Consider the following 24788-nt stretch of genomic DNA (forward strand, 5'->3'; position numbering starts at 1 on the left):
AAAGTGTGATATTTTCAAGGCATTTGAGTAAGATCATTTTAATCCTTAACCTCTAACCTGCTTTTTAAAATTTTTGTACATCTTGGCAATAGTATTTTTAATAATGTTAAGCATATTTTAGTTACTATTTAATAATTAACTTTACAAGAAATCATTCCGTGCTGTAACATCTATTGCCATATCTCCTTCCTCATTAATTTAAAAATAGAAAAAGGGTCATTTTAAGACTAAATTACAAAAAAAAAGACTGAGTTTTAGAGTCCTGAGTGCAGAATTATCTTTACTTGACTGTAAATGAAAACATTAAATATGTTTGTTTTTTCCAAATTAAATTTTCTTATATCTTCTTTTAACATGGTTTCAACATTCAGGTTGCTTTCCTATGAATGTGCTCCAGAGTGTCTTTGCTTTTTCTTAAGTATGGTACAAAAAATGAGACAGAGCATTCCATGTATGGCTCAGATAGTGAATGTTGACATACTTTATTCATCCCTTGTCACAGTAACAAGATTTTGTTTGTTTGTACAGTTAATGGTAGAAAATGAATAAAGAGAACCTCAAGTAAATCGTTACTGTAGTAGTCCAGTGCTACAACAGAGGAGATGGCTAAGGGCTATGGGTACCCACAGTGCCTGACTGTGGAAGCAGCTTTTAGCACCTGGGAGGCAGGGATCAGGTGTGCCCCATTCATTGCTCTGGCTCTAGAACCTGTAACAGTCCTGTTGTATAATAAGTGTTCAGCAAAAACTTAAGTGACTGGAGATTTAGCTGGTTTGAAATCAAACCCAGATAAAATAAGTGCAGGTTCCCCAAACAAAACATGCTACTCATCAAAGACAGTGAATTGGTTTGGAACTCACAGTCCACCATATGAATTCAGTTCAGTTCAGTTCAGTCGCTCAGTCGTGTCCAACTCTGTGACCCCATGAATCGCAGCACACCAGGCCTCCCTGTCCATCACCAACTCCCAGAGTTCACTCAGACTCACGTCCATCGAGTCCGTGATGCCATCCAGCCATCTCATCCTGGGTCGTCCCCTTCTCCTCCTGCCCCCAGTCCCTCCCAGCATCAGAGTGTTTTCCAGTGAGTCAACTCTTTGCATCAAGTGTCCAAAGTACTGGAGTTTCAGCTTTAGCATCATTCCTTCCAAAGAAATCCCAGGGCTGATCTCCTTCAGAATGGACTGGTTGGATCTCCTTGCAGTCCAAGGGACTCTCAAGAGTCTTCTCCAACACCACAGTTCAAACGCATCAATTCTTCGGTGCTCAGCCTTCTTCACAGTCCAACTCTCACATCCATACATGACCACAGGAAAAACCATAGCCTTGACTAGACGGACCTTAGTCGGCAAAGTAATGTCTCTGCTTTTGAATATACTATCTAGGTTGGTCATAACTTTTCTTCCAAAGAGTAAGCGTCTTTTGATTTCATGGCTGAAGTCACCATCTGCAGTGATTTTGGAGCCCAAAAAAATAAAGTCTGACACTGTTTCTACTGTTTCCCTATCTATTTCCCATGAAGTGATGGATTGGATTGGCAAAAAAAATTCATTTGGGTTTTTCTATAAGCTGTTACAGAAAGACCCAAACAAACTTTTTGGCTAACCCTATACTTAAGAGGTACAAAGACTGCATGGCTCGACATCATCCTTGTCATCATAATCAGCTAAAGTTAGTTTTGTTCCCATCCATTTGTAAAGGAGAATCAGCTTAGGACCTGTGGTCCTGGAGTTGGTACAATGAAGAAGTGGCTGGTTTGGCACTCTCTGGCACTTTTACCCAAGAAGCCAGAACAGACAGAAAAAGGACAGGGGGGCTCAATTAATGGCAAAAGCTAGCAAGAAGTCTAGAGCAACTTCAAATACCAAAAATTTGTCTTATTCCCCCAAATATTTTTACATCCATAGCCCAACTTTTTCTTGAACATTGTAAAGTTCAAACCAAAAATACTCTCAAAGCCAGTAGATTCTGTTTTGAAGGACATGTGACATTTTACCTGTGTCCCTGTAGGTCACATTTAACCACTAAGCAGTGCTTTTTTTATACAGTTTGAAGCATAAGGCATGTGACAACCCCAAGAGATGAAAGACATGGTGAGACCATTAAAAATGGTTGAGGTTTTTTGGTTTTTGGATTTTTTTTCCCCTATTTGAACTTTAGAAGAGGATAATTAAGTTGCCATTTCAGTCTGAGATGCTAAGAATGTCACCTTTATCAGCTGATTTCTCTCACCATCAGGAGGGTTCTAAGTGGGTTCAGCAGTAACTGCCTGTCGCTGTTGGGATCCTGAGTGTGCACTTTCTGAAAACCAACCATCCTGCTGTGTAATCAGCAATATTTGCAGAAAAAATATTAATGCCAAAGTCATGTTAAGGTCAGCAACAACATGCCAGAATTCCAAAGGAAAAAAACCCTCTTTTTCCTGAACTTGATATTTGCCCATGACTATTTTAAGTTCTTTTTCATCTCTGATCATTTGGGGAGAGGAAGGTTGTGCCTCAAAATAGTTTTTCTCTCTCCTCTCTGCCATTCACTTCAGTATCTCATGAAAGTGTTAGTCGCTCAGTCGTGTCCGACTCTTTGTGACCCCACGGACTGTAGCCCACCAGGCTCTTCTGTCCATGGGCTTTTCCAGGCCAGAATACTGGAGTGGGTTGCCATGCCCTTCCCCAAGGGATCTTCCCGACCAAGGAATTGAACCCGAGTCTCCTGCATTGTAGGCAGGTTCTTTACTGTCTGAGCCAGCAGGGAAGTCCAGTATCTCATAAACACCTCCAATTCATAGTAATTTCCTAAGCAGTCTCTACTTCTAGTTTCTATCATTCTCTACCATTAATTTACTCTTTATGCTGTGCCGAATCATCTTGCCAAAACTCATATCTGATTATATCATGCCACCTCTTAAAATCCTGTTTAGATGACCTCAATCTTATGACGACATGGTCCCTGACCACCTCCCCAAGCTCACCTCATGCCTCAGTCATGTCATCTCTGTGTACTGGAAGGAACTTCTGGTCAGTCCTTAAAACCGTCCTCCATTCACACCCTCATGCAATTGCACACGGTCTTCCCGTTGTCTGAGGCGTGCGTGCGTGCTCGGTCACTCAATCGTGTCCGACTCTTTTCAGCCCCATGGACCATAGCTCACCAGTCTCCTCTGTCCATGGGATTTTCCCAGCAGGAATACTGCAGTGGGTTGCCATTTCCTTCTCCGGGAGATCTTGTCAACCCAGGTATGGACTCCAGGTCTCCTGCACTGGCAGGCGGACTCTTTACCGCTGAGAGACCTGAGAAGCCTCGTTGCCTGAGGTGGTAATGTCTATAGTTTCCTGTGAAAGTATTTTAGCGTTGATGACTTGATTTTTATTTTCAACTACGAGTTACTTAGTTTAAATTTCAACTGTGAAATAGCAGTCAATTTCCCCAGGCATGAATCCCACTCCAGGGTTGTTCAATTTTCATTTTGTCAAAAATGTCTCATTCTGGAAGGACTGTAACATGCAGTTACTGGTATCCTGATCAAAACCATACACTTCAAGCATATGAATGTCAGAATGAGTTTTTACTGGAAAAAGTATTCTTTAGTTTTTAGTAACTGTTAAAGTGATCACCTGTCATAAAAACACACTGATAGTCAAGATATTTGGATTCCCTTAAATGAACAGATTATAAAAATATAGCACATCCTATGCAAAACTTACTTTAAAATGGATCATACATCTAAGTGTAAAACTTCAAACTGTAAAAATCCAGAAGAAAATACAGGAAGAAATCTTTGTAACTTTGCTTGGGCAAAGTTTTCTTAAAGCTAACCCCTAGAGTACCATCTATAAAATTAAGAAAATGATTAAATTGAACTTCATCAAAATTTAAAACCATTCTTTGAAAGACATTGTTAAGATGAAAAGACAAGCCAAAGATTGGGAAGAAATATTTACAAAATGCATGTCTGATAACTTGCTACCCTGGTGGCTCAGACGGTAAAAAATCTGCCTGTAATGCAGGAGACCAGGTTCAATCCCTGGGTCTGGAGAAGGGAGTGGCAACCCACTCCAGTATTCTTGCCTGGAGAACTCCATAGACAGAGGAGCCTGGTGGGTTACACTTCATGGGGTCACAGAGTCAGACACAACTGAGTGACTAACACTTTCTTTTCAGCGCATATAAAAAACCCTCAATACTTAATAATAAGAAAATAAACAGCTCAACAAAAATTTAGGCAAGTGATATGAATACAAAGATGTATGGATGGCAAATAAACATATGAAAATGTGTCCAACATCATTAGTCACTAGTAAAATGCAAACTAAAGCCCCAGTGAGACACCACTGTACATCTATTAAAATGACTAAAAAAAAAATTTTCTTTTAAACTGACAACACTAGAGGCCAGAATCCTAGAAGAAATAAGCTAGACAAAGAAAGACAGCTACTGCATGGCATCACTTATATGTCAAATCTTTTTTGAGGAAATCGCGGAAACAGAGAAGAAAAGTGGTGGCTAGAGGATGAGAGAAATAGGAAGTGGTTGGTAAAAGCCTACAAATCTCAGCTGTAAGATAATAAGCTCTGAGGATCTAATGTAAACCAGGATGACTGTACTTGATAACACTGTACTGTATAATTGAAATTTGTTGACAGGGTAATACTTAAGTGTTCTCATTTTTTTTAAAAAAAAGAAAGGATAAATATGTGATGTGATGGATGTATTAATTATCTGGATGAAGGGAATCCTTTCACAGTGTATACATATATCAAGTTGCCATGATGTACACTAAATATCTTATAATCATTTAATGCCAGTTATACCTCCACAAAGCTTAAGTTTTTATTAAAAAAAAAAAGCTAACAACAAAAAGTGCTGATGAGAATGCAGAGCGACTGGAACTCTGGTACATTGCTAGTAGGAAAGCAAAGTGGCGCAGCTCCTTTGGAAAACAACTTGGTGGTTTCTTACAAAATTAAATGTACACTTACTGTATGATGCAGCAATCCCACTTCAAGATATTTTCCCAAGAAAAAGAGAAAATTATATTTATGCAAAAACCTATACGTGAAGCTGATTAATTCATAATCACTGCAAACAAGAAACAACCCTGATGTCAGCTGGGGATGGTTAAAGTGTGGCACATTCATAGGCGGGAGGCCACGCAGCAATAACAAGGAATGGACAGCAGCATGGATAAATCTCAGATGTTTGAGGCAGACTGAAAGACACTAAACCCCAAAGGCTGCATGCTGTGTAACTGCATATATATGGCTTTCCAGAAGAGACAAAACTGTGGGGACAGAAAATAGATTTGTAGTTGCAAAAGCCTTGGGATATAAGTAGAGGTTGACTGCAGGGTGGCACAATGGAGTTCTGGAAGTGACAGAATTGTTCTATAATTTGATTATGGTGATGCTTATAAAACTGGTTGCATTTGTCAAAACTCATAAAACTGTACACTAGAAAGGTGAGTTTACTGTTTGTAAATTGTCTGTCACCAAGATGATGATTAAGCCTGTGGTTGCAATACTGGGGATGATGTTCAAGGCTGTGGCCATTTGTTTAGGCATATTCTCATTACCTGATGCCAGCTCTAAGCATAATAGAATCCTGACTCTGGATTATCATCCTGTCTACTTCCAGTAAACCTTTCCTGTCAAGATCAGACGGAGCACACAATACAATCACTAACCTTACAGAACAAACCTGTTTGATCTATACCTGCCAGTGGATGGGGGAGGGGTGGGGTGGTTGTATATTTGTTTTTAGTAAATACCTGTATGTGTGGGTGGCCAGTCCTGGGTGTTCATTGGAAGGACTGAAACTACAGTACTTTGGCCACCTCATGCGAAGAGTTGACTCATTGGAAAAGACTCTGATGCTGAGATGGATTGGGGGCAGGAGGAGAAGGGGACGACAGAGGATGAGATGACTGGATGGCATCACCGACTCGATGGACGTGAGTCTGGGTGAACTCCCGGAGTTGGTGATGGGCAGGGAGGCCTGGAGTGCTGCAGTTCATGGGGTCACAATGAGTCAGACACGACTGAGCAACTGAACTGAACTGTGGTAGAACAATCTAGCCTGAAATGTGCTTTCACTGCAGCTTAATAGAAAGGTTATGGAGTAGCCAGTCCTTCCCCATCTCAGACTTCCTTGACAGTTAATGATACCTAACAAAAAGAACCTAAGAGTTACGCATGTTCAGACTGACTGATTTCAACATAGGAATGCGCTGTTTCCTCAAGCTCACTCAGATGTGTCTTCTAAGACAAGTATCAGCTCCTGTCCTGAACCTTTCCTAATACCCTCTGCACATTCCCATGACACCCTGGGTACACGTGCTTCTGAGTAAAAAACCATCCTCTTTTGCTTGTTTTTTCTTGGTCGTCCCCATTAAGCCATGGCATTTTAAATGGCACAAACTGTGTCTTATATTTTCACACCTTCTAACAAATTCACACACATTCAGTTAACGTTTTGCTTAAGTAATAGAGTAACAATAATAAATATGATAATAGTGCTACCCCCTGTGCCTTTCTGTGTAGTAGCTCCTCAGAGCACCCTGTGAGGTATATGTTGTTATCATCCCCATTTCACAGATAAGATAACTGAGGTGTGGAGAGATTAAAAAGTAACTTGCCTAAAGTCAAGCAGCTAGCAAATGACAATGGAAACCAAAGTTTCAGAGATCTGTGACCTCTGCCTCTCATTTTCACTGCAACAGTGTCCTTGAAAGAGATAATACTTTCCACTATGTGCAAGCAATCTTGTCACAGGAAAGATTTTTTCGCTTATCTATTCATCACCCCCAATGTGTGAATTAAACAAGGGAGGATCACAGAAGCTGACTTGCTCAAGATCACTCAATTTTTCTATAAAGTAACTAAGATAGCTTTCTGGGCTTCCTGGTGGCTCAGAGGTTAAAGCGTCTGCCTGTGTCTGCCTGCACTGCAGGAGACCTGGGTTTGATTCCTGGGTCGGAAAGATCCCCTGGAGAAGGGAATGGCTACCTACTCCAGTATTCTTGCCTGGAGAATCCCATGGACAGAGGAGCCTGGTGGGCTGCAGTACATGGGGTCACAAAGAGTCGGACATGACTGAGCGACTTAATGTATGTATGTATGTATGTATGTATGTATGTATGTAAGATAGCTTTCTGGTGAAGAGAGGGAGGGATACATAAAAATTTAAAGGGCCACTGCTGTCTTAAATATTTGGGTGCTCTGTCACAAGAAGAGGGTTGTTTTCATCAGGAAGAATCATCGCTAACTTCTTTCCCCCATCTCTCTCTCTTCCAGGGTTCACTGTTTCCACTATCTCATCCCTCTTGCGAAGGAGGGGAACTACGCCATTGTCGCGAACGTGGAAAGTATGGATTATGACTCGCTGGTGGTGAAGCTCAATAAAGATATCAGCGCCATTGAAGAAGCCATGAGTGCCAGCCTCCAGCAGCACAAGTTCCAGTACATATTTGAAGGTCAGACCCTGCCCCTGTCCCTGAGAGTTTGGGAGGAAAGAAGGGTAAACGTTTTCCTGATTTTTTTCTATTACTAAAGCTCAAAACTTGTAGAAAAAGGTTTTTTATTTTTTTGTGTTTGTTTTTTGCTTTTTGGATTAAAGCAGCAATACCTAGCCTCTCTGTGTATGGCTAGGTAGGCAACAATATGGCTGCCATCTGCTCTTTTTTCTTGACGAGGAGATTTAATCCAAGATGAGGCAGATGGCAGCCCGGCTGCCTCCTTGACACACCACTCATGAGAGCTGAGTAAGTGTGTGGCGTGGACCACAAATTAACTCAAGAGGAGCTCCTAAAGGAAAGAGAAACACACGCAATAAGAAGAGAACCCTGAGAGATCCCCTCATTGGCTAAAATTATCACTGGAAGGGGAAGTTTTCTTTCCGAGGATGAATTCTTGTCTGAAGAAAAAATGGAAACCACTGATGAGCAGCAGTTCTGAGAAGTCTGCATCCATAAAAGCCTTCAAAGTGAAGGAAGCAAGGAAGGGTGTGAACAGCAGTACTGTCCAAAGGTATTTGCCGTCAACATTCAGAAAAATGAGCCGCCAGCCAAATCATTTGCGTGATGAATTCCTCCAAAGGACCCTCTTTTAAGGCTTCCAATTATACCCCCTTTTTTCTTGTTTCGGTTAGTTTGTACATAGACCCTGGGGCCAAAAGTATTTCTGGTGTCTCACAGAATTGAGCCAGTGTAACTTAAAACAAGTTAAGAAGGTACTTAGTGCAAAGGATTGTGGCAGCCTGAAGATGGAAAGAAAGTGTCAATGCATGACCGCATCTTGCTTTATGAAGTGATTCTGTTCTAGCAAATGCAGGACCCTCCCCACCCCGCAAAAAAAAATCCTGTTTTCCCATTAAATTATGTAATAGTGATGAAGATGTGTTCTGAAAGGGGTTCCTGAAAGACTTTAGCCAGAACGTGTAAGTGATTAAAAAAAAAAAGGTTCGTCAGCCCCAAGGCTCTGTGTCCTGGGGACTGCAGTCATACTGTCTATCTTAACAGTATAGCACCCATCTAAGAATCACTCTCCTGACCACACAGAATTCCCGTCTGGCTTTTGACACTGGCTCTTCCAAGTCCCACACGTCACCATTCACATCCCAGAGTTTTCCTCTCATTTGGACCAGACATTTCTTGACATCTAATCCTTCTGGGAAACAATAGAGGTATAATCCTCTGACACAGAAGAGATTTTAACTAAAAAAGAAAAAATCATAAATTAGAAATTTCCTACTTAAAAAGCTAGCTGTTCCCTGTCATATCACTTTCTAAATTCAAGGGCATATTATTGAATTTCCCCAGTGGAGGAGGTGACAGTGGTCTCAGTCTTCTTGGTGTGGCAAAGAGAAATATTTTATTATTTTTTAAGGGGTGTATTTAATCACAGATATTGTTTAAAATTCCTGGTGTATAGTGATAATACAAAGCAGATCAACTTTTAACTGGTTTATTATTATAATTTATCATGCTTAATTATTATATACATTTATTTCTGTAATCTATTTTTTATTCTCGATAACCAGTGCATCACCTCATAGCCTGCACTTAGAGCAGACCACATTAAACCACTGCAGAACAAAATTCTGCCTGAAGTTATGGGCTCAAGGGCATCATAACAAAAGAACCTACAGAGATTTTTCACATAAATTGTCTAGCTTTAAATGTAAAATCCATGTGTGTGTTTCTGTCCCTTTGAGTGAAAAGCTTTTTACTTCACCTTAGAAGAGTAGCTAATTTGTCATCTTGAAGCAACATTGGGTGAGTGTAGCTGAAGCAATGGAGAAGGCAATGGCACCCCACTCCAGTACTCTTGCCTGAAAATTCCCAGGGACGGGGGAGCCTGGTGGGCTGCAGTCCATGGGATCGTTAAGAGTCAGACACGACTGAGCGACTTCACTTTCACTTTTCACTTTCATGCATTGGAGAAGGAAATGGCAACTCACTCCAGTATTCTTGGCTGGAGAATCCCAGGATGGGGTAGCCTGGTGGGCTGCAGTCCATGGGGTCGCTAAGAGTCGGGCACAACTGAGCGACTTCACTTTCACTTTTCACGTTCATGCATTGGAGAAGGAAATGGCAGCCCACTCCAGTGCTCTTGCCTGGAGAATCCCAGGGACGGGGGAGCCTGGTGGGCTGCCGTCTATGGGGTCGCACAGAGTTGGACACAACTGAAGCGACTTAGCAGCAGCAGCAGCAGCTAAAGCAAGAGATGTTGCCTTCTCCTGTCCTTTTCCTACATGTATCCTAATCAAGGGAAAACTTGTTTTGAAGACAGAAGGAGCCTTTGAACCTGAAGTTACACCCTGAAACAAAAATAGTAGACTATTCTCGATTAGTCAGACTAACTTCAGATTTCTGAGAAAATATCTTGCCAGAGTCCAACTTTGTAAGAATAAGAGAAGAAGGAGGAAGAGAGGTTTACTTAGTTCCAAGCATTTAGAATTAAAATCTAACTTCTAAAAATGGTAACCCACATGTTCCTCGGGTTGTTCTGAACCAACATTCCTCAACTTCATTACCTAAGATAACCTGGAATGGGATCTCTTAGTTTGTTGACATCCTAACCAGCAATTTGTCGAATTTCACAGACCTTAAGACAGTGAGAACAACTCACTTAACGAGACCCCTGGAAAACTACCCGGGAGTCTTGTGTGAGCTCAGCAGTTCATGTGTGATCTGCTTTCCCTTCCACTTTGTTTCTAATTACATTCTCTCCCGTTACTCTTTAGAAATGTACTCCATTGTCAGTGTTAGGGTATGTTAACATTAATGCCAAGAGTCCAATTTCTTATTGATTTACTTTTATTTACATAGGTTCCCAATCAACTTCTGAGCCAAAAGTACCACCCCTACCTGTTTTGTAGGAGGAAAAGGAGGCTAAACAGATGATAGTATTTACATATGGTGTACTCTGCTTTAAAATAGCTCAACAGGAAAAACAGAAGTTTTACCCAGTAATTTAAAACAATCTAGCATATACTCCTAAGCCTTGGCATGTGGTTTTAGCTGCATATGGCAGAGCAGAAACTGTGGATGTACCAGCATGAAGTGTCCCCACTTGTAACTCCTTGGGCAGTATCTAACTACTCCAGAATCACTGTAAGATCGGGCTAAGTAACCATCAGAGCTAAGTTTTCTTTGGTCACTTACATTTTCTGAGGAGTAGAGAGAGGAATCCTGTGTATCCGTTTCTTCAAGATGGCATTAATCTGCCTCCTCCCTCCCCATCACCCTGTGCTCATCCCTCAGGCCTGGGACACCTGATCTCCTGCATCCTTATTAATGGGGCCCAGTACTTCCGGCGCATCAATGAGTCTGGCATCAAGAAAATGTGTAGGAACATTTTTGTCCTGCAGCAGAATTTGACCAACATCACCATGTCACGGGAGGCAGACCTGGATGTTGCAAGGTAAGAGAGGGTAGATCGGACTCAGTTTGTGTTCCAAAGCATTCTACCAAATCATTAATAAAAATGAATTCTTAATCATTAAAAAGCTAGTTTAAAAAATGAAACAGAAGTGATGGATGTTAATTAAACTTGTTGCAGTGATCTTTTCACAATATATCCATATATTTAATTATTACACTGTACCTCTGAAACTAATATGTCAATTATACCTCAATTTTAGAAAAGGATAAAAAATGGAACTAACAGTTGTCCTTTGGTAATAGGGAAGTAAGTCTATAAAATTCTATTGGATGTTTAATGACTGTGAAACAGGTAATTTTTCCTATTGTCTAACCTAAGGTCTTTTGCTACAGAACTTCAGTAACTTTGTTTTCTAATTGTAAAAGTAATGTGTGCTCATTGCATAAAATATGTAACATAAAATACAAAGAAGAATATAAATATTACTCATAAACTTTTAATCTAAAAATGCGATATTTGATATACTTTCTCCTGGTTTTTATGCACGTGCTGTGTGTACAGGTGAGTCTCATTCGTGGGCATGTGTATCATTTCTCTTTACAAAATTATTAATGGGTTTTCTATTCATTTAATTTGTGTTTTCCTATATTATTAGTAACCTTTGAAAACATGGTTTTTCCCATATCCATTAATGTCCCTTGAAAATATTCTTTTTAATGCCTGAACAAATGTTTCATGGGGTAAGTAAATCATAATTTATTTATCTGATTATTAATATGTGCAGATTTGTAGACATTGGGATTTTTTACATTTTCTCTCATTATAAATAACATGTATTGAATGTATTTTTACACGAATCTATTTCTTCATCTCGTCTATCTTTCCCAGTTGAAATCCATCCCCTCTTCCTTTCGTTGGGGAGAAAATGGTTACTCATCACTCTCCATGCTATTCCTTCATGTAACTGAGGGTTATTTTTTTTTAAATAGTGTTTGGACTTTCTCTTTTCAGGGTTTGCTGATCTCAGTTTTTAGGGTTTCCTTGTAATACTCTTTTTCAAATGTAAGAGTTAATCTTCTCTCTTTATGTGGTCTCAATGCTACTCATACCTTTCTCTTTTTTTTCTTTTTTTTTTTAATTTAAATTTATTTATTTTGATTGGAGGCTAATTACTTTACAATATTGTATTGGTTTTGCCATACATCAACATGAATCCACCACGGGTGTACACGTGTTCCCAGTCCTAGTCAGTGGATCTTTGGGGCTTTAATGAAAACTTTAGAAGTTTTGAAGAGGATGGATAACGATCATGGTATTGGTGTTTTATTGCTGATTATACCTGGATGACTTTTTCCATGAACCCCTTTATTGCTGGGAAGTTTTTTGTTTTTAATAGTGCAGCATGCTCCTGCCACTTATTTAGTATTTCTGTGTCTTTTCACTTGACTTTTTGATTCCTGAGGAAGTTTAATAAAATTTGAAATAATTCTTGAGAAATCTCTGGATGATGAAATGCTGTATTACTTTGACAGTCATTAAGACATCCATGCTGGGATCTTTGTCCTGAAATCATATAGCCATACATCTTCACTTTCACCTTTCTTCTCCAAGTTGTCACTTGCTTGTTCCATTGCTACCCTGTTCTGCTTTTCTGTCCTCCTTCTCTGTCATTTTCTTTCTGTTTGAGTGTGTGTGTTCATTAAATTCCCTCTCTCAGGCTAAATTTGGTGGAAAGTGTTCCTTGCTCAGATTAGGGAAACCAGGTGTGACTGAATGCTGCTTTTATTTGGCCTCCCTTATGGGGAATGATCTCATTATTGAATTAGTCTATTCATAATAACATTGAAAATGGGAAGTTAAGAACATAGAGGCCTGAGGGATACAGAGAAGCATTACTAATTCTCTGAGGAAAATAATTCCTAAATTCAATCATCCTTTTTTAAATGATTTTTTTTTAAATTTTGCTGAAGTAAGTAAATTAACACAGCTTTCGACAGACACTATGGGGCCTGCACACATACTGAAAACCCTAGCATCTGAATAATGAAATGATGACTGGGCAGTGTTGAGGTTGACATTGATGGGCTATGTACCAGCAAAGCATTTCTTCAACGAACCCATGCCTGTCACAGTTAGATTTGGGAGTGATATCCAAGGAAGTGGCTATAAGCTAAAAGATGACCACTTGGGAGAGATACTGCTCTCATTACTGTTCATGGATTTTGAGAGGAGATAGGCTAGCCTAAGTATATAGCACTAGATGATTCCGTCCTGATCACAGTTCAGAAAGACACATCTTTACTAGACTTGTAAGCGCCAGGAAATTTTCTGTTTCCTCGGTGTGTGAACCAGAGTAAGTGCTCACTTTGTATACTGGAAGAATGACTAGGTATCAAATCAAGGCTTCTTTTTGTGATAAGGAGCTGGGATAATGGCAAAGTCTAATTTCTTTAACATCCTGAACATTTTAACCAGCTGATGTGAGATCATTTTCTTATAGGCTGTTGAGAAACAGAGCATCTCCTTTGCAATTCTTTCTTTCTAAAAAGTGTTGCAAGAAAGAATACTACATCCCTAACTATTCATAGGCTCTTTCTCCTTCATCTTCTCTTGCTCTCCTACATACACATATACTAAATACACCTTATAGCCTTGTTTTGTTTTGTTTTGTTTTTTCCTGTTCTTGATTTTGGTAGGGACAGGTTTTGTGAAATGGGCTCCATCAGTTCTACTGAATGTGAAGGGATGTAAAATAAACATGAAAGTGGTACCAAAATAGCCAGAAATAATCGACTGCAACAGTGTGTCTCAGCATTCCTTAAGCAATGTCTAATCAAGCATAGACAACATCTGTATTTCCAGCAAACCTCTATAGGAATGTTATCTTCTAATGTAGTAATTAATCACTAGTTGCCATGTGTCAGAAAATTTACTTAACAAGAAGTTGCAAGGCTTTTGTAGCTTTTCACTTTCACAGCCTGCCTGACCAGTGGAAAATAGAACACTCTTCCAAAATAAAGAAATGAGACATCTGGACTCATTCCGTTTATGTTAACTCTTCTACTCATGGTATTGTTGTCTCTTTCTTCGTACACACCTTTGGTCCAACTAATCTCTAATAGGAATAAGTCTTGGGTGAGCAAAGGCTCAAAATAACCCATAATATGACCAGAACTGCTAAGAGACCCTGTTCCCTATGGTAATGATCTCTGCTATGGTTTTGACCCTTTTGACCCAACCGTTGATTTTCAGGCTCAAAAAGAGGCTTTGTCCTGGAAAATCACTACAGACTAGCTAGAAAGTGGAAGGCCACTATGAGTGTGCTCTCTAATTGCCTTAATCCAGAACATCTTACCCTGAACTGTCAAGTGTTTCAAAGCAACCCACTAGTCAGGAGTAACTGGAGAAGTCTGAATGAGTACTTCCATCCCCAGGGTAATGAATCTGGCAGCCTTTATAGTTCAAGTGAAGCCATTCTTGGGTGGGGGGGGATCCCAGAATTTTCCTCCTAGTACTTCCATCTCTTCACACATTTCCCTTTTGTATTGGTCTATCTCATTACAGTTGCCTCTTTTCTCCTTTATCTCTGCTGTTACCTCTATTATCTCTCCTTGATGCTGTGGTCTTTTTGGTTTTCTTTAGACTGATATCTCTCTCATTATTTAATCTGGCACAGATAAGGAAATGAAAGCTAAGGTTCAGGACGTGGTGAGGTCCTAAACACATAAGGAAGTGTCCTCATCCTTTTACTCATTCATTCAACAAATGTTTATTGAGTGTGCATCCTCTCTAGGTCCTACCCTTGTGGAATTTGCATTAATATGGGCAAGAGAGACAAACTAATAAACAAGTAAAATACAAAGTATGCCAGATGATGATACGTGCTATGGTGAAAAATTAGATGTTAAGAAGAATAGAGTATATTCAGATATAATGAAGGTAATTTGTGATTTTGAGTGTTCAGGGAAGTTCTTAATGAGATGGTAACATTTGAGGAAAGACCTAAAGGCAGAGTAGGTCGTGTAAATATAGAGAGGAGCTTCTGAGGAAGGGAGCACTAGATGCGGAGAACTAGAAAGAGGCATGTATTTAGCATTTAGAGACAGGAGAAAGGCCAGTAAAGCTGAAGTGAATAAACGAGGAAAGAATAAGAGATGAGTCACAGATTTAATCAAAGAAGCTGAGATCTTGAAGACCAGTAATAACATTGGCCTTTACTTTGAGGTTGGAAGCTATTAGAAGAATTGGAACAGAAGAATGCCATGATCTGACTTATAAAAGAGTCACTCTGGCTGCTATGTGGAAAATAGATGATTTTCTGTTTTTCCCGAGGAGGGAAATTACAGACAAGGGCAGAAACAGAAGGATCTGTTAGAAAACTATTGCAATAATCTGGGTGAAAAATAGTGGTGATTCAAACCACAATTGTAGCAGTGGAGAGGCTAAGAAATGGACAGATTAGGATATATTTTAAAAGTAGAGATAACAGGATTTGTTAAGGGATTGGAAGTGAACAAGTGACCCCAAGATTTTTGTTCTGAGCAATTCAAAGAATGGTATTTTCATTTATTGAAATGAAAATGAGCCAGATGATGGGAAAGGCAGGTTGAGTTGAGGGGGCAGGCAAATACAAAGAGGCTATCAAGAGTTTGGATTTAGAAATATGAAGTTTGAGATGCTGATTAGATGTCTAAATAGAGGTAAAGAAGAGAGACCTGGATAAACAAATCTAGAGTTCAGGAAAGAGGTGGTGGTTGTTCAGTCTCTCAGTCATGTCTGACTCTTTGTGACCCCATGGACTGCAGCACGCCAGGCTTCCCCATCCTTTACTACCTCCTGGAGTTTACTCAGACTCATGTCCATTGAGTTGATGATGCCATCCAACCATCTTATCCTCTGTCTCCCCCTTCTCCTCCTGCCCTCAGTCTTTCCCAGCATCATAGTCTTTTCCAGTGAATCAGCTCTTCTCATCAGGTGACCCAAGTATCAGAGCTTCAGCTTCAGCATCAGTCCTTCCACTGAATATTCAGGACGATTTCCTCTAGGATTAACTAGTTTGCTCTCCTTGCTGTCCAAGGGACACTCAAGAGTCTTCTCTAGTACCACAGTTTGAAAGCATCAATTATTTGGCACTCAGGCTTCTTTATGGTCCAATCTCACATCTGTACATGACTACTAGGAAAACCATGGCTTTGACTATATGGACCTTTGTTGGCAAAGTGATGTCTCTGCTTTTTCAGGGAAAAGATATAGACTAGAAATGGGAGTTTGGGCTTCATTAGCTTATAAATATGATGTTAAAGCCATGAGACAGAGTGAGAAGTGAGACTGCAATGAGAATGAGTAGAGCAGAAAGAAAGGTGACCAAGAATTGGTCCTTGGGTCCTCCACTGCTTAGATGTTGGAATACTGGGAAAGAACCAGCAAAGGAACCTGAAAAGGAGCAGCCAATAAAATAGGAAAATAACCAGGAGAGGTTTGTGTCCTAGAAGTAAAGAAAATGTTTGAAGAGAAGAGTGTCTTCATCTGTGTTAAATGCTGCCAGTAGGTTAAATGAGCTCAGGATAGAGAATCAGCCACTAGTAGACTTGATCCGATATCTGAAACGCTTTGGTTTTCATTCCTTTATCTGCCCTACAACTTACCTAGTATAGCAACACACTTGAAACATATTTAGGGAAGGCTGCTCACTCCTCAATTCCATGGTAAGGTCTGAAGCATTCAGTGCAAACAGAAATGCAGTTAGTGTGATTCTAGTGTGATATATAAAAGACCAAATTGGCACCCTCTTTTTTTCTCATTGAATAGTTAGAAAAAAAGCCCTGCTCTTCCCAGCATAGGTGCTCATCCATTTCCCATGATGAAGTGGAGTTGTGATCACCCTTAGAGAGATACTAACCAATGGGGACTTCCCTGGTGGCTCAGATAATAAAGAATCCACCTCCCATATGGGAGACCTGGGTTTGATCCTTGGGTTGGGAAGATCCTCTGGAGGAGGGCATGGCAATCCACTTCAGTATTCTTGCCTGGAGAATCCCCATGGACAGAAGAGTCTGGAAGGCTACAGTCCATGGGGTCACAAAGAGTCAGACACAACTGAGCGACTAAGCAGAGCATGCAGCTAAGTGAATTTGCTTTTAATGATGGCAGTCTCTGTTCCTAGGTGCCCCACCCCTCTTTAGCCCCAGTTCCTCTTCCAAAAGCTCCAAGTTAGCTTTGAAGCTGTTCTGTACATGTTGACTTAACCAAGTCCTATATCTCCTATGTACAGTACCCATACTGTGGAGTGGGAACATATACTCCACAGAAGACAACAGAAAAATCTTCCCTGATAGAGAGTAAACCATTTGGTACCTGGGAACAAAAGAAGAAAAATATCTTGCCTGAACTGCCTCCTCTGGACATAGGTCTATATGGAGAAGTATAGTACATCATATTTGTTTGACTCAATAAGAGGTTGATTCAAGAAAGTGAAAAGATCACCAATAGAATGGGAGAAAATATTTGGATATCACATATCTCATAGGGATTTATATCCAGAATATATATAGAACTCTTGCAACTCAATAATACAAAAGCAAATAATCTAATTAAAGACTAGGTAAAGATATCCTAGTAGCAATGTCGCATACCTAGTACCCCAGTCTGGTTCTAAGTACTGTTCTTCAATAAATGGAAATGGGGCTCCTGCAGAAAATGACTGGTTGTAGGACTGGAACAAGAAATAGACAAGATGAGCCTGTAGTATTAATACTTTCTGAAGATTCCCTGGAAAAGGAAATGGCAACCCACTCCAATATTCTTGCCTGGAAAATCCCATGGACAGAGGAGCCTGGTGGGTTGCAAAGAGTCAGACACGACTGAGCAACTTCACTATAGCACCAGAAAGTAAGGAGGTACTAAACACACGTGCACATATAACACAGTGTGTCAAAGAGGCACAGAAACCAACTGGAAGAGCTCCCAGTGGCAAAGAGGGGACCATCTGAGCAACAGAGTAAACCCAGTACTACTGAATATCAACCCAAACTATCAAGTAAATATCCATAAGTCCATACTGATGTGAATGGTTGGATACAGTAATAAACAAGGAGGAAGAGAAAGATCTGTGCAGAAGCATTCCAGAGAGAATATGGAGCTAATCTAAAGGTAGAGGCCCACTTTTTAAGGCTGGCTGCACATAATGACGTCCCTCCAAAGAGTAAATGTGGAATGTGGGGGAGTAACTTTATAGTGGAGAAGTCTGACAAATAGTATTTCAGCCAGGTGATCAAGGTCAACATCAATATGCATAAATCGTGACCCATATAATAAAAAGTATCAAATAAATTCCAGTACATGAAGATCCTGCAGAATACCCATCCACTTCTCCTCAAAACTGCCAAGTTTGTTAAAACCAAGGAAAATCTAAGAAGCTGTGATAGCCGAGAGGAACCTAAGAAGACATGATAATAAGTACATGTAATGTGATATCCTGGGTAGGATTCTGAAACAGAAAGGACATTAGGTAAAAACTAAGGAAATGTGAATAAACTATGGACTTCAGTTAGTAATTTATCAATATAGGTTCATCAGTTGTGCTAAATGTATCATACTACTGTAAGATGTTAATAGGGAATTTGGGTATAAGTTAAACAGGAAATCTTTGTTCTATCTTCCCAATTTTTCTATTAGTCTAAAACTGTTGGGAAAAAATAAAATCTATTAATAAAAAAATGGGCAAAAAATTTAATAAACATTTGTCTAACAAGACATATAGATGGCCAGTGTACATATGAAAAGATGCTCAACACTATTTGTTACTAGGGAAATGCAAACCAAAATCACAATAAAATACCACATCACAGCTACTAGGATTACTATAATCAAAAAGACAATAGCAAGTGTTGGATTACTGTAATCACAAAGGCAGACAATAGCAAGTGTTGGAGAGAATGTGGAGAAACTAGAACACTCATATCAATACATTGCTGATAGGAATATAAAATGGTGCAACCGCTTTGGAAAACAATTCGTAAGTTCCTCAAAAAGTTAGCCATAGAGTTACTGTTTGTGTGTGCACGCGCACGCGTGGGTATGTTTAGTCGTGTCCATCTCTTTGGGACCCAATGGACTGTAGCTCACCAGGCTCCTCTGTTCATGGAATTTTCCAGGCAAGAATACTGGAGTGGGGGACTTCCTGGTAGTCCAGTGGCTAAGACCCTGTACTCTTAATGCAGATGGCTGGGGTTCCATTCCTGGTCAGAGAACTGGATCCTATATGCTGCAACTGAGACCTGGTGCAGCCAAATAAATAAAACTTAAAAAAAAAAAGAATCCTGGAGTGGGTTACCATTTCCTCCTCCAGGGGATCTTCCTGACCCAGGGATCGAACCCACGTCGCTTGGCATCCATATGATCCAGAAATTCCACTCCTAGGTATATACCCAAGAGAAATGAAAATTTATACCTCCACAGAAATTTGTACATAAATGTTCAGAGCAACGTTATTCATAAAAGCTGAAAAGTGGAAACTGCCGAGGTAACCATCAACTAATAAATAAAATATGATCAATCCATATGTACAATAGCTTTATTCAGCTATAAATACAAAAGTACTAATATATGATACAACATGGATAAACCTTGAAAGGAGCTAGTCACAAAAGATCAGATTGTTAACGCCATTGATATGAAATGCTCAAAATAACCAATGTTATAGAAGTAGAATGCATAGGGGTTACTTAGAGCTAGTGGGTTGGAAGGAAATGGGACGTGGGTACAAGGTGTCCTTTTGGGGTGGTTCTAAGATAGATTGTGTTGACAGTTGTACAGCCTTACAAATATATTAAAAGACATTTAATTGTACACTTTTAATGAATGAATTGTATGGCATGGGAATGACCTCTCAATAAAGCTGTTTTGGTTTTTTTTTTTTTAAGAAAAGAAAAACTGACACAGTGTTATATGGCAGTTATACTTCAATTTTTTAAAAGGTTGAACTTTAAAGATTTTAAAAGTCCTAAATGTTATAGGAAATAAGTAGCCCAAGTTTTGTACTCACATTAATGGGGAGCTTTGTAAAGGAAACATCTCACTCTTTTTCAGTTTCCCTAACCTATCTGAGAGAGATCAAGACAGAATTTTGGAGGAGATAATACTTATACTAATCTTTTTTCTAAGTATTTGTTTGTTTGGCTGTGCTGGGCCATAGCTGTGGCATGCTAACTGAGTTACAGCATGTGGGATCTAATTCCCTGACCAGGGATCGAACCTGGGTCCCCTGCATTGGGAGCATGAAGTCAGCCACTGGACCACCAGGGAAAATCTCAATACTAATCTTAACTGAAATTATCCAGGATAGGGAGAGAGCCATTTGGAACAGAAAGGGGAGTTCTGGGTGACTGGAGCAGATGCTCAAGGCAGGCAGTGGTGAAATGTAAGACCTGAGGGGAGACCAGAGCTGGCTCAAGATAAGCCCCGCCTTATCAGAGGCCTTCTCTCTACAGTTCCAAGACATGCCTGCTTCTCCTCTCTGCACTCCCTGTATTCCTTACCCTGATTTATTTTTTAGCACATATCACCATCTGACGTATTTAATATATACTTGTTTCTTTGTTCCATGTCTATGAACTCTAGAAGGCAAGAACTCTTGTTCATTTCTGTATCTCCAGGGCTAAGAACAATACCTGGCATGCAGTATTGTTGTTCAGCCACTAAATTTTGTCTAACTCTTTGCAACCCCATGGACAGCAGCACACAGGCTCCTCTGTCCTCCACTATCTCCAGGAGCTTGATCAGACTCATGTCCATTGAGCCTGTGATGCTATCTAACCATCTCATCCTCTGCTGCTGCCTCTGCTTTCTTTTGCCTTCAGTATCTCCCAGCATCAGGATATTTTCCAATAAGTATGCTCTTCACATCAGGTGCCCGAAGTATCAGAGCTTTAGCGTCATTCCTTCCCATGAGTATTCAGGGTTGATTTCCTTTAGGATCAACTGGTTTGATCTCCTTGCAGTCCAAGGGACTCTCAAGAGTCTTTAGTAGGAATTCAGTAAATATTTGTGGCGTGATAACTTTAACCTTGTTGTGTCCTAAAGAGCTTTAAGCAGAAAAGTGAGATGGTCAGATTTGTTTTCTAAGAAGATTATTTCAGCAACTGTATAGAAAATGGCCTTGAGGGCAATAACCCTAGAGGCCTTGCAGACCAATTGGAAGGTAATTGTAGAGAGAGAGATGTGTAGAGCCTGAACTAGGTCAGTCCTGGTGGAGACGGAGGGGACAGATTTGAAATGTATAAATGAGCTGAAATGTGCAGGATGTAAAGAGTGATTGAATGTTGAGGATAAAGAAAAATGGATCAGGTTTGACCCTCCACTCTCTGACGTGGATGTCTGCATGGGTCCCCACACTGTTAAATCAGATAAGCCTATAGGAAGAGGGAGGAGTCGGCTTGGCAGAAGGAAAATCATCAGTGGATGTGACAAGTGTGAGATGTGTTTGAGATTTCCAGTGGAGATGGCTCATGTGCAACTGGGTGTGTAAGCTAGAAGCTTGGAGAAGAGTGAAGGAGGGGAGGGGCCTGGTTTGAACAGTTTGGGGGAATCATCAGCTTGAGGTTGTTATTTAAGACCATTGGAGGACAGGACTTCTGTGGCAGTCCAGTGGTTAGACTAGTGGAACCCCTCCGCACTTCCACCTCAGGGGTCATGGGTTTGGTCCCTGGTCGGGGAACTAATATCCCACAAGTTGCATGGCACACCTAAAAAAAAAAAAAAATTGAGGAGACGGAGGACACCAGCATGTAAAGGGCATGAGAAGGAAGAGGGGCCCCAGAAGAGGACAGGGAAGGGATGACCCCACAGTACAAGAGCCAGCAAAGAGCACCGCATGAAATTGCTACCTGCACTGACATGGGACTCTCCCCGCAAAATGACCCAGCATCTTTCTTCCCAATCAATGAACACATCTTCTCATTTTAATTTCTCCCAACTCCTCTTTGAGGTAGACTGTTTAAATGCTTTCCTCAAGGCAGCAGAGCGAGTGACAAAGCCAGCCTAAGCATAGCAGCTTGGCCTCCTGCTTTATCCTTGACCTTGTACTTTCTCTAAGGCCAGCGATGACCTCTGGCGTAGCTGAGAATATTGAATTCCTTCCAAGGGAGCTGCTTTGGTAGACGTGATTTCTACAGACCTATTGTCCCAGGGACATTACTTTGGATTTCTGCAGAAAAGGTTATTATGGGTTTTCCTGTCTGAAGTGACCAGGGAGCTGTTTGATAGGTAGGGATTAGCAGTGACATGCTGCCATCTACTGGAAACACCCACGGACATCCAGACAGACCTGTGGTCTCTTAACTCCCTGTCACTCTGATGAGTCAGGAGCGGGGGGCTGCCTCAGTGGTAGGCTTCAGAGGTGAAAATAATGAAATCTCGCCTATCACGTGAAATTTCCTTAGACTGCCTTGCTTGAAGAGCAACTCTATTCCTAAAATATATATATGTATTTTCCCATTATCTTCACATTTTCCCCCAACTTTATTGTGCTATTAGTCTTATCTGCCTTTCTGATTCTGGGGTAATGCATCCTTTTTCCAACCTTTACCTGTCATATACTCCAGAACTGTGGCTCAGGATTATTAACCATGTGAATTTGTGATTAATTTTGTAGGAGAAATTAGTCTGCTATCAAAATTCTTTCAGTGATGATGCCACTAAAAATTCTGTTACATCTCCAGAGTTTCCTAGTGATGCAAAGCTAACCCTGACTTTCCTAGGTGCCCAAGTCATTGGGGAAATACAAGCAGCTACATGGCTTTTGCTCCGTGGAAGAAGGAAATATTCCAGTTATTAAAATTTAGTGACAAAACAAAACTTTGTGTGGCATGATCTCTGAGGCAATTTTTGTAAATATTATTACAAGTAGATTTAAATATCATTACATTCCCCCTAATTAAACTTGTATTTGACTTTGTTCCTGACCATACCTGTTTCTAACAATACCACTTTCTACTGATCTCCTTTTTTGTGTTTACTGCACTCATTGTAGGTTCCATACATTCTACCAACTAATTGGTAATTAATTGCTTTATTAATTTGGTGGGTATGCCTACTGGTCTTCATATCCCCCGAGAGCACAGCAGAACAATGAGTACTCAGAAGGCTCTCAAAAAATAATACCTGTCAGTATTGGTGTTTGATTCCTTATAAACCTATCTAGTGTGTGAGCTTTAAGTAAGATTTCTTTTGATTATGCTCAATTAATGTCACCATACCTTGTACATATATAATGTCAATGTATAATTTAGGGTTACCCAAGATTATTGGCAGCCATAGTCATCGTCTTCCCTTTGTTGCACATGTGCTAGGATCGGATGATTCAGAGATTAGCATAGATGGCAGGTGTTATTATATCCAATAAAGATCCTATGGGACAGAAATCACAAGTGACTTGTCCAAAATCTCTCATCAAGCTGTGCTATTTATATCCCCTGCACCACCTCTGTAGTCGCCATAGTGCAGAAATTAAATTTAATTCACCCAGTGAGGCCATTTTTCTGCCAGGAAAGGACTGTATTGTTCTAGAAAGACATTACGCTTATTCCATGACTAAAGCAGGGGAAAGATCATTCTAATCACTCTGTTAGAATCCTTACTGAAGAACTTGAGTCTGGAAGCTGACACCTTTCTTGTCTTATAAATAAAGGCAGAGGGTTTAATTTTGATGCTTAAAAGGAAGAAACGGGCACAACTGGCTATAGTGGTATCAACAGAGCTACAACCCCTTACAAATCATATGGAGGCCAGACTTCCTTCTGCACTGCCTCTCTTGTTCCATTTTATACAGAAAGCCCTTCTCTCCATTCTCACCCCCTGCTTTGCCAGGTCTAAGAGAATAGTGCTGAAGGGAGGCCAAGTGGCTGCAATGAGCTCAGTCAGTGGTCAGCACCCAGCCAGACCATTTTGCTCGCTCAACCCCCGTAACAGGTCCGTATCCATTTCTCGCCTTATCATCTCTTTCCTCTCCACCTCAATTTTCTACCCTCTGTAATTATTAAATAATACCTTATTATATCCATATGGTTCTTCAGTTGCTGTTGTTCAGTCACAAAGTGTGACTACTCAAAGTGTCCTACTCTTTGTGACCCCATAGACTAGCACACCAGGCTTCTCTGTCCTTCACCTGAACTTCACCCAAACTTCACCCAAACATCAATCTCCCGGAGTTTGCTCAGACTCATATCCATTAAGTCAGTGATGCCATCCCACCATCTTCATCTGTACCTATTGTGTAATACTTTATTGCTCTAATTCTTACTAACATGTTCTTCCTCCCCACTTCATTATAAAGCTCTTGTGACTAGTTACCATGATTGCGTTTTGCTGTCTTTCGGTTTCTAAAATTTGTCTTTTGTTTTCCTTTTCTTCTCTGTAATAGTCAGCAACCTAAAGTGTTCATGAATGTAATGTGAGTTTCCAAGCATGCTTGATGAATATGAATTTTCTTGCATGTTTCAGAGAGCATCCATAGCTAATTATAGATAGGTTACCAAGAAATAAACATGTGCCTGATAGACCTGTGGCTGCAGACTGCTTTTACTAAAGCAAAGACAGCATCTAGCCATCAAGTAACTTTAGTGTAGATCACCTAGAGGCTTAATTATTTACTTTCTCCCAGTGACGATGATGATATATTCCCATTTTAATGAAAGAGTAGTCACTGTTAGTATTATATAATTAAACTCAATGAATGACGTGAACCTCAGGAAATGTGTTACCTACACTGGTTCACTGAATCCTCCCTGAAACTCCATATGTAGCTATTATCACCTGATTTTCTAGTTGCAAATAAAACAAAAGCTAAAGCTTGAGGAGGCTAAGTAAATTCCCAGTTTACACAATAATGAGCTTCAGGATTCAAACTTAGGTC

The 24788-nt window shown here is 40.2% G+C and overlaps 1 protein-coding gene across 1 annotated transcript in view; it reads left to right on the forward strand.

Annotated features, from left to right (window-relative positions):
- EXOC4 (exocyst complex component 4) overlaps nucleotides 1-24788 on the forward strand; it is an 824501-nt gene that overhangs the window by 755573 nt on the left and 44140 nt on the right. Inside the window, exons 16-17 of the mRNA XM_040260893.1 lie at nucleotides 7289-7467; nucleotides 10759-10918. Coding sequence (XP_040116827.1) covers nucleotides 7289-7467; nucleotides 10759-10918 — 339 coding nt within the window. The remainder of the gene's footprint in view (nucleotides 1-7288; nucleotides 7468-10758; nucleotides 10919-24788) is intronic.

Source organism: Oryx dammah, unplaced genomic scaffold (genome assembly GCF_014754425.2).
Source record: "Oryx dammah isolate SB20612 unplaced genomic scaffold, SCBI_Odam_1.1 HiC_scaffold_18, whole genome shotgun sequence".
Lineage (NCBI taxonomy): Eukaryota > Metazoa > Chordata > Mammalia > Artiodactyla > Bovidae > Oryx > Oryx dammah.